This window comes from Dreissena polymorpha, chromosome 5 (assembly GCF_020536995.1).
Source record: "Dreissena polymorpha isolate Duluth1 chromosome 5, UMN_Dpol_1.0, whole genome shotgun sequence".
In the NCBI taxonomy this organism is placed as follows: Eukaryota; Metazoa; Mollusca; class Bivalvia; order Myida; family Dreissenidae; genus Dreissena; species Dreissena polymorpha.
The window spans coordinates 83,978,452-83,991,252 of NC_068359.1; the positions used below are offsets into that span (position 1 = coordinate 83,978,452).

The 12,801-nt window shown below is 34.9% G+C and overlaps 1 protein-coding gene across 1 annotated transcript; it reads left to right on the forward strand.

The window, feature by feature from the left end:
* Positions 1-4,931: 4,931 nt before the first annotated feature.
* LOC127831411 (putative tyrosinase-like protein tyr-3) lies at positions 4,932-12,582 on the forward strand. Its single transcript, XM_052356397.1, has 9 exons — positions 4,932-4,996; positions 5,967-6,075; positions 6,447-6,547; positions 7,051-7,327; positions 7,612-7,808; positions 8,234-8,682; positions 11,479-11,620; positions 11,823-11,890; positions 12,430-12,582. Exons 1-9 carry the CDS (start codon positions 4,932-4,934, stop codon positions 12,483-12,485), a joined length of 1,464 nt encoding a protein of 487 aa, XP_052212357.1. The 3' UTR covers positions 12,486-12,582.
* Positions 12,583-12,801: the final 219 nt, after the last annotated feature.

A 12,801-nucleotide genomic window follows, 5' to 3' on the forward strand; every position in this document is an offset into this window, starting at 1 on the left:
AACGCGTACAAAAACCTATAATAATTGGGACATATATCGCTATGTGTAACTCAAAGGTCTCTTTTTCCGAAGAGAGGTGTGTCACTTTGTAATGGCTGCACGTGAAAATGGCGCTCTGTCAAATTTCCAATAATGGCTATTAATATTCAGCTTTACATGATGTGAATATGACTATTTGTGATGGTTATACAGGCAAGAAGTAGAGAATGACGGTATCACTATTATTGATTCCTATTTTTTGTTCTTTAAGAATACTTTGTCTGATGCATATATATACTTAGAAGAAGATTAAAATACATTTTTATTATTTGAAGCACAATGATTAATGATCATACTGGAATAGCAAAGTTAACACTTTATTGCAATATTATTTATTTGGTATTGTGTTGAAATGTGTAGTCATTATTCAGATTTTGCAGTTGACCAATGAATTTATCCTTTCTTGGACAAAAATCTACTATACTACACGAAAATATGTCTTTTTTATTACTAATGAATAAACCGTTTATCAACTCCACCATGTACATGTACATTGTAACAAAAACTTATGTTAAGGATATAATAAACAAACTGAGGAATTTACCTTTACCGTCATCTGTTATCTGAGTATCGCCATACCAAGCGTGCGGTTGCTCATTGGAATTTTATTAAATGTTTTTCAGACCAACGATACCGTTTTTCATGAAATGGCTTGATATTATTATTTTTCCGTTACGAAGAATTGAGGACCCTCCTAAATTTTATTAAATGACTTCAGTTTAACCCGCTGTACTATTGCCTAAATCCGCAGCAGCCGATGACGTTCAATTTATAAATACCCAATTGCGTTAATTGCTTGAGGAAAAATGGGACTCTGAGTTTTGGCTCACATTACCTTAGAGAAATAGTATTTAAGGCTGTGTAATGCTTGTCTCTTCGCACCCTTCGTTTGTGTTTTCCGTTGTTCAGCTGGAGAGAAAGGCTTCACGATGTTTGAAAACGTGATTTTGTTTACAGTCGTCTGGTGTGCGGTTCTCGTTGCTGTTACGTCGCAAGGGCAGGAGGTGTTTATTAAACCGTTAGAGATAATACAGTGTGAGGAACGCGCAAAGGTAAAGCCAATTTGCTTTACAGTATTCAATGTAGCATGTTCAAAATGTGTGACAGGACACACTGATATGCTTTTGTTTTCTTTGTTTTGTGGTTTCTACTTTTAAAGTTAGTGTGTGGTTTTCTTAGAATCAACAATTAAGTTAAATTGTACACGGAAATTTGTTTATCAAAATTGACAAAATAAACAAAACATTCCTGGCACATTTAGAAAAATGTGCCTGCAAGTAAAATTCTGAAAAGTACCTCAACATGTTGTGCATATTTTCTTTCCATTAACCGTCAAATCTGATAATATGTTGATAATATTTGGTATTTATATTATTTTGGCAGTAATACAAAGTATCGTTTTATAAAATAAACTCAAAAACACATACAAGTCCATATATTAAGGTCTGATATATGAGAAATCATTACAGTTAAGTTCATTCGCCACTTTATCGACGATTTGTTCAGTCAATATATTTGATTGTTTCACAAAAGCAGGAATGAGAAATGTTTAAAATTGTACATTTTGCTTCCGCGATATTGTGGTATTGATAATTGTTGTTTACATCGCGCTTAATTCTATTGAATTATCCCATGCCTAAAAATGCGTTTAATGCATATGAAATAAAGTATATATAATGACAATGTATCGCCAATACAAAGAAGTATTAATTTATATACATTTGGCAACAGTGTCTTAACTGAGTCGTATTTTAAACTTCAAATAGTTGCAGATGTCTGTGAAATTTGTTAATGAGATAATGTGTGCAACGCTTGTTTGACACAATAAATATCATCAAAAGGACGGCGCTGATAATATATACATTAAGAGTTATTTCGCCAGGTTTTGCTGATTTATATTTCAATAAGTTATAATTGTAATACGTTATCTAAAGAACAATTTTCAACATACACTTTTATGTAACAATGATATGAAAACGTAGGATCAGCCGACATAACGCGCAGTATTAATACAATACATAATCAAGATATAGATTGCGAGCATTTTTTCAACAGATGTTGCGTTGTTTGCCGTATTCAGCAAATTGACTTGTGTATACAAACTATTAAAAGTGCATGCATCATGAATTTAGGCCATGAAAGACCGAATTTCTAAAACGTGAAACACAATCCTACGAAATGTTATAGAAATACCTACAAGGACACACTTGTATATATATAAACACACTTATATATAAAACAGGAGACACCGCATTGAGTCGTTAAATGATAATCGTTTGGGGCTTAAACCGGTTTAGTGTGGCTGTAATCCTTCATCTCATACATTTCAAAAGTTAATAAAGTGTTCAAAAAGTTGTTCAAATTTAATTATCAGATCAATCTTTTGAAAAGAAATTAACCTAAAATGCTAAAAATCATAATATGTATCGTATTACAAAACAGGATTTTGTTGATTGAAACCAAATGCACACTTTCCGCCGGTAAAATATCAAATCTTAACTATTCATATCGCGTTAGGAACAACAGTTGCGAATAAAAGTCGAAAGAAAAGATAAAGTGAAGTTATTGTCAGTGTACACGTGTACATAGTACTTTTGTTGACCACCCATTGGCTTGAATAGGTAATCCACTGCATGCACTTGTAATATGCAGGTTTACCAGGTACTCTGTTTTGAAAAAACAACACTGTTAAATCTGCCAAACAAAGAAAACATGCTTAAGAATGCTCATACTCACCCTTATTTTCATCGAGTCAGCACAGCTAATATGTATTACAGGACGAGCCTGTTAACCAGACCCTGGCGGCTGAGGCTTGCATGCGGTCGTACTTTGTCGACCGACTCTCAACTAACGTCATGGATCTAAACGATCATGATTTTTTCGAACGAGAATTCGCGAACAAACAGTTAGTGCATGTTTTTAACACATATGCCGATTTTATATTTTATAAAAGCGTGCACGCTATTTAATGTTGAATCTCTTTTCACGTTTCCTTCTTTCTAATCGTATTCTTCTATTAACATTTTATGTTGTGCTTATCATTATCCTCATTACAGTTTTCGTCTATTGTTCTTTCTTTTATAATTGTTTAACTTTCGCCTTTTAGTTTTGATAAAATGTCAATAGATACCACCACACAAATACCAGTCAATTGTAAGACAAATTTAAACACAAAACAAAAGTTCAGGCCTAAAATAGACTGTAATTAAAAATGATCATATGAGAATGTTCTTATAATTTCGAATTCACTTCATATAGAGAATATTTGCATTTTTAAATGATTTATATGACACTTTAATGTGCATGTCGTTACGAACTATGGCTTATCAAGTTTCAAGCTAAGCGCTAGGTCGTATGACGATTCCACCACATACATTTTAATCGTACGGATTCATGCAGGTTATATGGTGCAAATAGCTATGTTAAAAAACTTCAGAATAGGAATCTCGTCTCAGTGAAATGTATCTATATCGAATGGAAGTGTCTGTAAGATTATTGTTTTAAACAATTTAAACAATTTAACTTAACGAATCCACCAGCGTTCAAACGTTGGAAGTCCTGACTTTCAAGCCTTAAATTTGGCAGTCCCACGTTTATGATACCCCCTTGGAAAAATAGTAGGTATATAATTTTGCTGGATGTCGGTCGGTCGGTTGGTCAATCTGTCGCTCGGTCGGTCTGTCGGTCTGTCGGTAGACTAGTTCGTTTCCGATTGATAACTCGTCAAAGTATTGACTGATTGGCTTGATACGTTACATGTGTAACAATACAATGAAAACGTTGGGTCAGCCGACATTACGCGCACTATCAATAAAATACATAATCCAGATATAGATTCGCGAGAATTTTGCCAACTGTCTTGGACAGTTGATGCCCCCTATTTAATTAGGGATCACTAGGTCAAAGGTCAAGGTCACTGTCACAATAAGTGTGAAAATCGCTCCCTCAATAACTCGCCAACGAATGGATCGATTAGCGTGATACTTCACGGGTGAATTGGCCTTGCACAGTTAATATAAAGAAGTGAAACTCAAGCTGCTGGAGCAGTATTGAATTATCAATATATACAATAAGTTGGTCCTCCAATGAATTGCATTTGACTTGGACATAAATGACCCTTATTAAAAAGGTCAATGTCACTGTCTAAATTAGTGTAACATTTGTGTCCGATTAATAGCCCGTCAACGAATCGACCGATTGGCTTGATACTCCATATTGTCATTGGCCTTGGAAATTTGATAACCCCTATTGAAACTTGCGTAATTGGGTCAAAGTTCAAGGTCACTGTCAAATAAGTGTCAACATAGTTTCCGATCAATAACTCCTCAAAGAATAGACCGATCGGCTTGATACTTCACATTTGCATTGGCCTTGGGAAGTCGATGACCCCTAATGAAATTGCGGTCACTTATTTAAAGGACAATGTAACTGTTGCATTCAGTGTATCCGGTCGATATGTCATTAAAGGATTAAGTTATGGTGTCAATCCCTGTTTTGTTAGCATCTTTCTCAGACAGCTGAGCTCTTGTTTTATTTGTGTAACCGTACCAAACGTGTTGATTGCTGGATACATACATGTTGCACGTCTATCCATTACCCGATAATCCAGTACAATAATGGTTTTTAATTTATAAAACAAAATTTGTCCAATATTGACGATATATGTGGTAAAGAATTTCATAAACACAGATCATTGTACACAAATGCATACACAATGTGAATTGAGGGATGAGTGACTTCCCATGCGTGAATCTCGTGACGCGATGTGTGAGCACCATCACTGTTCATGTACTGCCGACAATAAAACGACTGAGTGTAATATTACATGTAGCTCCTGTCAGAAACGTATTTTCAAGTGAAAGTTAATGTATGAAAATAAAAAGGCAACAGCTATGTTTCTGAAGGCGCAAAGTAGGTTAGGTTGCCACTGTCAGTCAAACCACCACATATCAATTAGGTATTATCTACAACGACACAACATCGTAGTCATTGAATGAGGAGTAAGATACCGACAACCGGCTGAAATCATCGTGAGTTGTTTTAGTTTAATGCATTATTATAATTAAAATATATAACCGAAAAACGCTTTCAAATATGAATGTTGACCTGATGAAAACAAATCCTAGCTTCAAATAAACAGTACTTAAATAATTCGTTTTGAGCCTTTGTCCCAATTAAAAGCGCGAAAATTGTACTGCTTATACACAACTTGTCATCCTTATGGAAAGCGTGGGTGTATTGTTTGTTTTAATTGTGAATTATTTATTTTGGTAAAAAAATTCGTTGCCCCCCCCCCCTCCCAAAACGCGAATGATTGGGAACAATTATTTCTTCTACATATACATCAATGTCTGCATACCATAGCTTGGGCGGAATTACTGATCAGATGGTCAGATTTACTTTTGAGATTTGTAAATGCTGTGTATTAGACAACAGCGTGTATGCGGATTATAAAACGTCCAACGGGCTTCCACCATTCGTAAAATTGACGTAGATACATACATATTTATAAAGCGAGCGAAAATTATGTTGCATATGTACAACGTATATAATATATATTTATATATAAAACGCATTTACTTGGAAATGACTTGAAAACAACCAGACAACAAAATAAAAACGTGTTCATATGATGTTTTGATTAGAATGTATCATTACAGCAATAACACACGTAAGCATCTATCGCAATTCCTTGGCAAGATGATGCTTGTCTCATCATACAGGTCCTCCAAACACAAATAACTTTAAAAGTATTCATAAGCCAAATAACACTCTTAGGTATCCTAAAGACAAAATACACAAGTTTCGATGCAAAAATATTCAAAAGAAACTTGTAACACATCATGCAGTCCAAAAATATTTGTTACTTGGAAATATATATATATTTCACTGCTTTACAAAGTAAAAAAGTCGAACATTTTACACAGGTTTGGAAAGAAACCGCCCCCTAGCGGTTTCAGAGTGCGACGGGACATACGGGTTCTCAACATCACGGAGCGACAGAAGGTTTTCAGGGCATTTGACGATCTATACAAGGTGAAAATGACTTACCAAATCGGACGAAATAAATGTTTTGTCGGCTTTTTAGTGTTCGTTTTATATAAACATGATTTAAAGAGGAACACACTTCCGCAACTTTAGCTTCAATAAGGCTAACAACTACATAAAAACGCATGCCATGTCTTTGCTCATCGATAACGTTTGTTCAGTGTCATTTTCTGCCGTTTAAGACAAAACCCATTGTTCAGTCGTTTAAATGCGCGACTATGGATCAACAATGAATATTATGTAATCAAATAAATACCTTTCAGAATACATTGTAAATACGTGTACGCATCGAAAATTGAAAAAAAAATGTTGATTCACAAAAATTATTAACATTTACATAATTTCGTCGTGCGTTTCAGACGGGTGTGATGGCCAGGTTCGGCCGTGTCCATGGCTCTGAAATATACCGGAAGCACAGCGGAGCCGGATTCCTGCCCTGGCACCGCGTTTTTACTACCGCGTAAGTATGGCCGGAGTTTGTTTTTTATCATTTTTTCGTAAGTTTTTGAGTCAGGGGATGGTTTTTACTTACTAAATTCTTAAGTTTGCCGTTATTATACAAGTATTTATGATATATGATTTATTAATTAATTGTGTATATTGCGCGATCGGTTTTACACTGCACAACGTAATACTTAATATTAAGTTTTTAAAACCAAACATATTTCTTAAACATTAATTCAAGTTTTGCCCTATGTTCACATCCTCTAAACTATGTTCACATCCTCTAAACTGCCCTATGTTCACATCCTTTTAACAAAGCTCTAAATGATTTTTATGTTATTACCTCGTACATTTCTCCTTCTGACTTCCATTGGGGATATTTACAAAAAATCCAAACGAATAAAAGACCAACAAACATAAAAATGATGTCTTCAATTAACTGTTTTACTTGAAGAAATTAAATCCTGTTTTTGGTTATTGACAATAACACATCTAATATTATTTTCCTGTCTGCTACAGGCTCGAGGAGAAGCTCCGAGAAGTCGACCCAGAAGTGTCGCTGCCCTACTGGGACTATTCAATGGACTACTACATGCCACTGCCGAATGATTCCATCGTCTGGAGCAAGTGTTTCTTCGGCAACGGTAACAACACCGTCAGCGATGGTCCCTTCCGTTTCATGTACGGCGGTTTTAACATGCCGATAAAACGCGACATCATGCCGGAAGAAACGTGCCCCCCTGGACTTATCAGTAAGGCGGACATTGACGGACTCATGGAGTTTTGCCATTTTGCGGTAGGTTTGATACAATAAGTAATTTGACAAAAAGGTAAAGGCTTAGATCTCTAACATTTAAAAGCCATAATTATGAAAAAGAAAGTATATATAATGTTTTTTAGATGTCTATGAAAAACGAGTGTAAGGTTTGATGTAATTTAATGGACAAAACACTTGGGAATTCTAAGAACAAAAAACAATTGTTTTGATCCATAACACCGATACATTGCAACCCTAGATTGATCTTCCTGTTGATAGTTGCTAGTTTGCGTCTAGTTTTTACTCCTTCCCGTGTGCTTCAGAACATCACGACCGGAAGGCAGCGATACAACCAAAATCGATCACACAACCTAGAAAGTTTACACAATAGTGTACACAACTGGGTTGGCGGAGATATGGCCGACCTTGGGGCGGCGGCGTACGATCCCATTTTCTTCATGCACCACGCCTTCATCGACTACATCTGGGAGCAGTTCAGGCGCAGACAGTCCTCCAATGAGTGAGTTTTTTGTATATGATACAGATGAAGTAACACATATAATTTAATATGAATACACAACATTTTGAAATATAATTGTTTTACACTGTTTGTTAACACACTTAACTCAAAGTTATGCTTACACTTACAAACGGATGTGTTCCGTTTGGTCCATCCATGCTTAAAAATTATAACGTGTACCCGATCTATTAACATCGGTGTTTACATTCAACACGTTTTTTGTAAGTCAGTGACCGAAATGTGTTCTACAGCATGCATCTATAATTTTATGGATCAGTATGTTTGTCGCATGCAACGGTAATCGCATACGTGATTGTTTGTGCCTGACTGGAACAGTTTGCATATGTGTTCGACAGTTTCCTATACTATTCTCGTTTTTTTCAATTAATAAAATGACCTGTAGATCTGTAACGTCCGTTGTTTAGGTGCAACGTGGACGCCGAGAAAGACTACCGCGAACCAGGCGACTATTCTATCAAGAACGACACAATCGCCCTTCAACGCCCCACGGACGCAATGCAAGCGTTCAATCATCTTCAAATCCGCGATGGGCTCTGGAACAACTGGACCACATCTGTGTACGGCTACGAACCGGCACCGAAATGTCCCGAATGCGGCAATTCGGAGAACCTCTACTGCAATATGACTATCGACCCAAGACGACCGGAAGGCGTCTGCGTGCCAAAGTCAATTGACTTCTGCGTCGATCCGCCGCTTTATGCATTTCATAGGGACGAAACGTACAACAAGCCGCAAGGTGACGGTGCAAAATTGTCGCTGGGCCCTAGACACTTGGGCGTACCAGGAGACGGTCGAACGAGATTCATGTCGCAAGAAGATGGCCTCGTTAGTCTGAGAAATCAGCTTGCTATCGGTAAGTTCGACATATTTTACTAATGTAGTAATAGCATATTTCAAGGACATGTTGGACACCTTACCGAGTAACTAATACTTCATTTCGTTTTCTTTGCACAATAAAATATTGTATCCATATCTGAACTGCTGTTTGTCCCTAAATAAATCACAAACCATTTAAGTTTACACAAATTAATACATGTAGTGTTCAAATACCATAGAAATCAATCACTGATTAGTGCATTATCGATAACGATCAAACCCAGTCCAGCAAATTCCAGTTTGTACATCTTGGGACGAGTATATACGGTGTTAGTGTGTTTTTGTTTTACAACTTATATGATGATAAAAACACAACTAAACTATATGTTCCAACGAAACGTTTCATTCAATTGTAAGTAATTATCTGATGTAGAGCAAACAAGAAATATATTTAGAAAAAGATGTTCTGCCTATTTCCTGACTTTGAAGTAAAGGTGGAAAATATACTTTTCTTAGTTATAAAATTTAAAACAAAGGTTCTAGTATTGCTGTAATCTTTATTTCACTTAAAAGTCGCATATCCACATAATCAGACGACATGAAATGTTTGACATAAAGTTAATATATATAAAACCTCAAAAAGAGTTCGTAGATACAAATTGTACTACGTGGGATCCCATCATATATAAATGTCATTACGTTGCATATTGTGCCAATGTTTTCGTCATCAAAACATTTTACATTCGATTTAGGCGCATTTTTCTTTCCTCACATTCAATTATTATCTTGTATCCTCTTATATCATGAGTAAATATGTTTATGGCATATGCAACAAGCGTAGCTCAAGTCCAGCCTGGGCACTTGGGCAGTCTGGTCAGGGGCTACGCTTTCCGCTATAAAAAAGCACGAAAGGTTTCGTTGTACCTCCGGAGAAGCTCTGTACACCGATGCGAAGGCTTGAATGGAGCTACGTTGGCAGCATATTGCATAATTCACATGTTTGCATGACGCGGGTCTTTAAAAAAATATGTCTTTCAAATGGAACTACAAGCTTGTTATCGATTACTTTTGAAAAGTGGATAATTGTTATAGTTAAAAATTTTGAATAGTTTGTATATTCTCTTAACATTCAATTATCACCATAAAAACAGTATAAAATGTCAGGCTTATGTTGGCGTTTTAATTATTTGTTTCTAGTTTAAAACAGAACAGAGTTCATTTATACTGATGTTCATCACTAACTCGAATTATTATTATTATTATTTTTTTTATTTATTATAATTATTATAGTAGTAGTAGTAGTAGTAGTAGTAGTAGTAGTAGTAGTAGTAGTAGTAGTAGTAGTAGTAGTAGTAGAAGTAGTACTAGTAGTAGTAGAAGTAGTAGTAGTAGTAGTAGTAGTAGAAGTTGTAGGAGTAGTAGTAGTAGTAGTAGTAGTAGTAGTAGAAGTAGTAGTAGTAGTAGTAGTAGTAGTAGTAGTAGTAGTAGAAGTAGTAGTAGTAGTAGTAGTAGTAGTAGTAGTAGTAGTAGTAGTAGTAGTAGTAGTAGTAGTAGTAGAAGAAATAATTTTCTCATTATCATCAACCTAATCATCATTATCTCTACGATCTGCATGATCATACATATTATTACTAGCAGCAACATCATCGTAATCACCATTCGGCAAGTTCAACGATCTTCTGATCATATTCCGCGATAAGATCAGTACTATACGCTTTTGATCGAATTTAACATATACATCGACAAAAATACACAAAGAAATAATTAGGATTTGATATGTGTTTGTGGATAAGTGTTATTAAGACGTTTCATGGAACTAAGAGAGTGATTGCTTGTTAAGGCGGTCTCCGAAATGAATATGGACTAATCACCGTTAACCATTACCAGAGTTCCTCCTCTTCATCCATATCATCTATCATACTCTTTTACTCTCACTTCCCCCTTCTGATCATTTGAAATTGTATACACCATTGCACCGTCGTTTTATAAGTATATATATGTATGTATGTGTATATACTTAAATATACTACTTACCAGCTCTTGACGTAGTTTACTGCTACTACTACTGCAACAAAAGCAAAAAAAACTAATTTAAACAATACTGCTTCAACAATTAAAGTTGCCTTACTGCAACTTAAAAAAATAATAATTCCAATTAACCTCAACTCTTTATCACCCCACACACTTTGAACATGATTAAATATGCTTAAACTGATTTTCTTGTTTCTGTGTAATATATTATATAGCTTTCAATTCGATTGCCTTATCGCGTTGATACATTTCCTTAACTTACGACACTAATACACTAAAATCATGTGTGTAGTTTTCGATTCATGCGTCAAGTTTGAGCATTTGTGCTTTCATTTGCTGCCTTCATATTTGCTTTAACTGAGATCGTTCAAGAGGCGTGATTGATTTGTGATAAATTATGTTGCAAGTGTGAGCATCGGCTAGCCCTAAAATTGCATGAATTCCCAATGTTTTGCATTGACAATTTAAATGTGGTGATCCTTGTTTAGTTGGTTATCCTTATAGTTGGTGCTCTATTATAAGATGGTGGCAAAGAACTAGAATGTCTGTCTTGAAATAGTTTGTGTGGAATATCAGTTATCTGGTCCTATTATTTGCCAGTTTCTACTATGGCCTTAATGTGTTCACGCGTTAACGCACTCGACGCTTATTAGTGTTATGGTAAAGCATTAGGTCAATACCGATAATCTGTGACGTCACGGCAACCACACAACGTTCTTCTCGTGTCTAAAGCGAAGTAAATGCTGCCTTGGCATTTGACTTCAAATTTCAATATTATCACCATTATAATTATTTTTTGTAGATATGCCTACAACGTCACAACAGGTTTTTAGTGATAATCGTATTTCCACAAGCATCCCCGTTCTAGCAACACTATCGTCTGTGCTTGGAATATTGGTGGTCACATTGGGCATACATAATCGCAAAATCACAAAACAACTTCAGTAAGTGTACTCATACACTATATATATATATATGATTTGTTGTGCCGATATATGTTTTCTATACAAACACAATATTTCTTTGCAAAAAAATAATCAGCAAAGTTTGTGTTAATATATAACTGTTCTCATTTTAACGTCCTGCATATAATAGTTAATGGTTCATTACGAATGTAATTATATTGAATTTTAATGCCTTTTTAAGATCGTTACGTAATCCAAGCTGGGCAAAATTTACCACTGCCTCACAGGAAGACACCCCCGGAACAGATGGTTATATAATTTTTAAATCTAATTGATGCTTTACGAGCGCATAATCTACATAACATGAATGGTTTTGGATTATTCATCTAATAAGTGTATTATCATGAACGTATTTTACATGTGCTTACATAATAAAATATCCTAGTTTCAACATGAAAATAACAATTGAAAACATGCACAATGTATATTTGTAAAAAATACTTGAATGCATAAGTTCGATACAAAAACGAGAAACACCCTTGAAAATTTAAATCAGATGAAATGCTAAGGATTTTTAAGCTAATTTGCCTAACATAAATTGTGTAAGCTCATCGTGTTAGGTAAACAATTTAAAGTCGGCGATATAAATGTATCATTCAGTTTTCTTACAATTTTCATAAAATATATGTATTAATAGACCAACATAATATATCAATTTAACTCAAATCACTTATAACAAATTAAACAATTGGCTGATAACACAAATCAACATGAATTATATGTGAGATAAAATAGTTATTGACGTTTTGTTTGTATATGTTCAATTGCAGAGTGTATGTTTTTTTCAGAAGCGAGAAACATGGGGGACGATAGTGAACAGCTGGAGTTAGGTACTGGTATCTAGAAATGTCTACTCTGAAGATAATACGTGCGCATGAAGAATGTAATGGAACCATGTGGGTGTTTTAAAAGTACTATGAAAATGTACACACCAATAGCTAATTATACGATCATAACATAATGTTAACATCCTTTTGAAACGTATTTTTAAGAGAATATATATGCATTCTAAATGTACGAGTAATAGGAATATAATCTAAACATTTTGTCTAGTGGTTATTAAAAAAATGCTTATTATTTTTGTTTATATGAATATGTATATGCTGATATGTAAATCATGTGGTATGATGTATGTTAAGTCAATTGATTAACACAATTTT

Bases quoted from the DNA above. Each gene is read 5' to 3' on its own strand.
- LOC127831411 (XM_052356397.1), top strand. From the start codon at position 4,932: ATGTTTCTGAAGGCGCAAAGTAGGTTAGGTTGCCACTGTCAGTCAAAC. The intron at 4,997-5,966 runs GTATTATCTACA...CATTTTACACAG, and splicing joins AACCACCACATATCAATTAG to GTTTGGAAAGAAACCGCCCC. The intron at 8,683-11,478 runs GTAAGTTCGACA...TATTTTTTGTAG, and splicing joins GAGAAATCAGCTTGCTATCG to ATATGCCTACAACGTCACAA.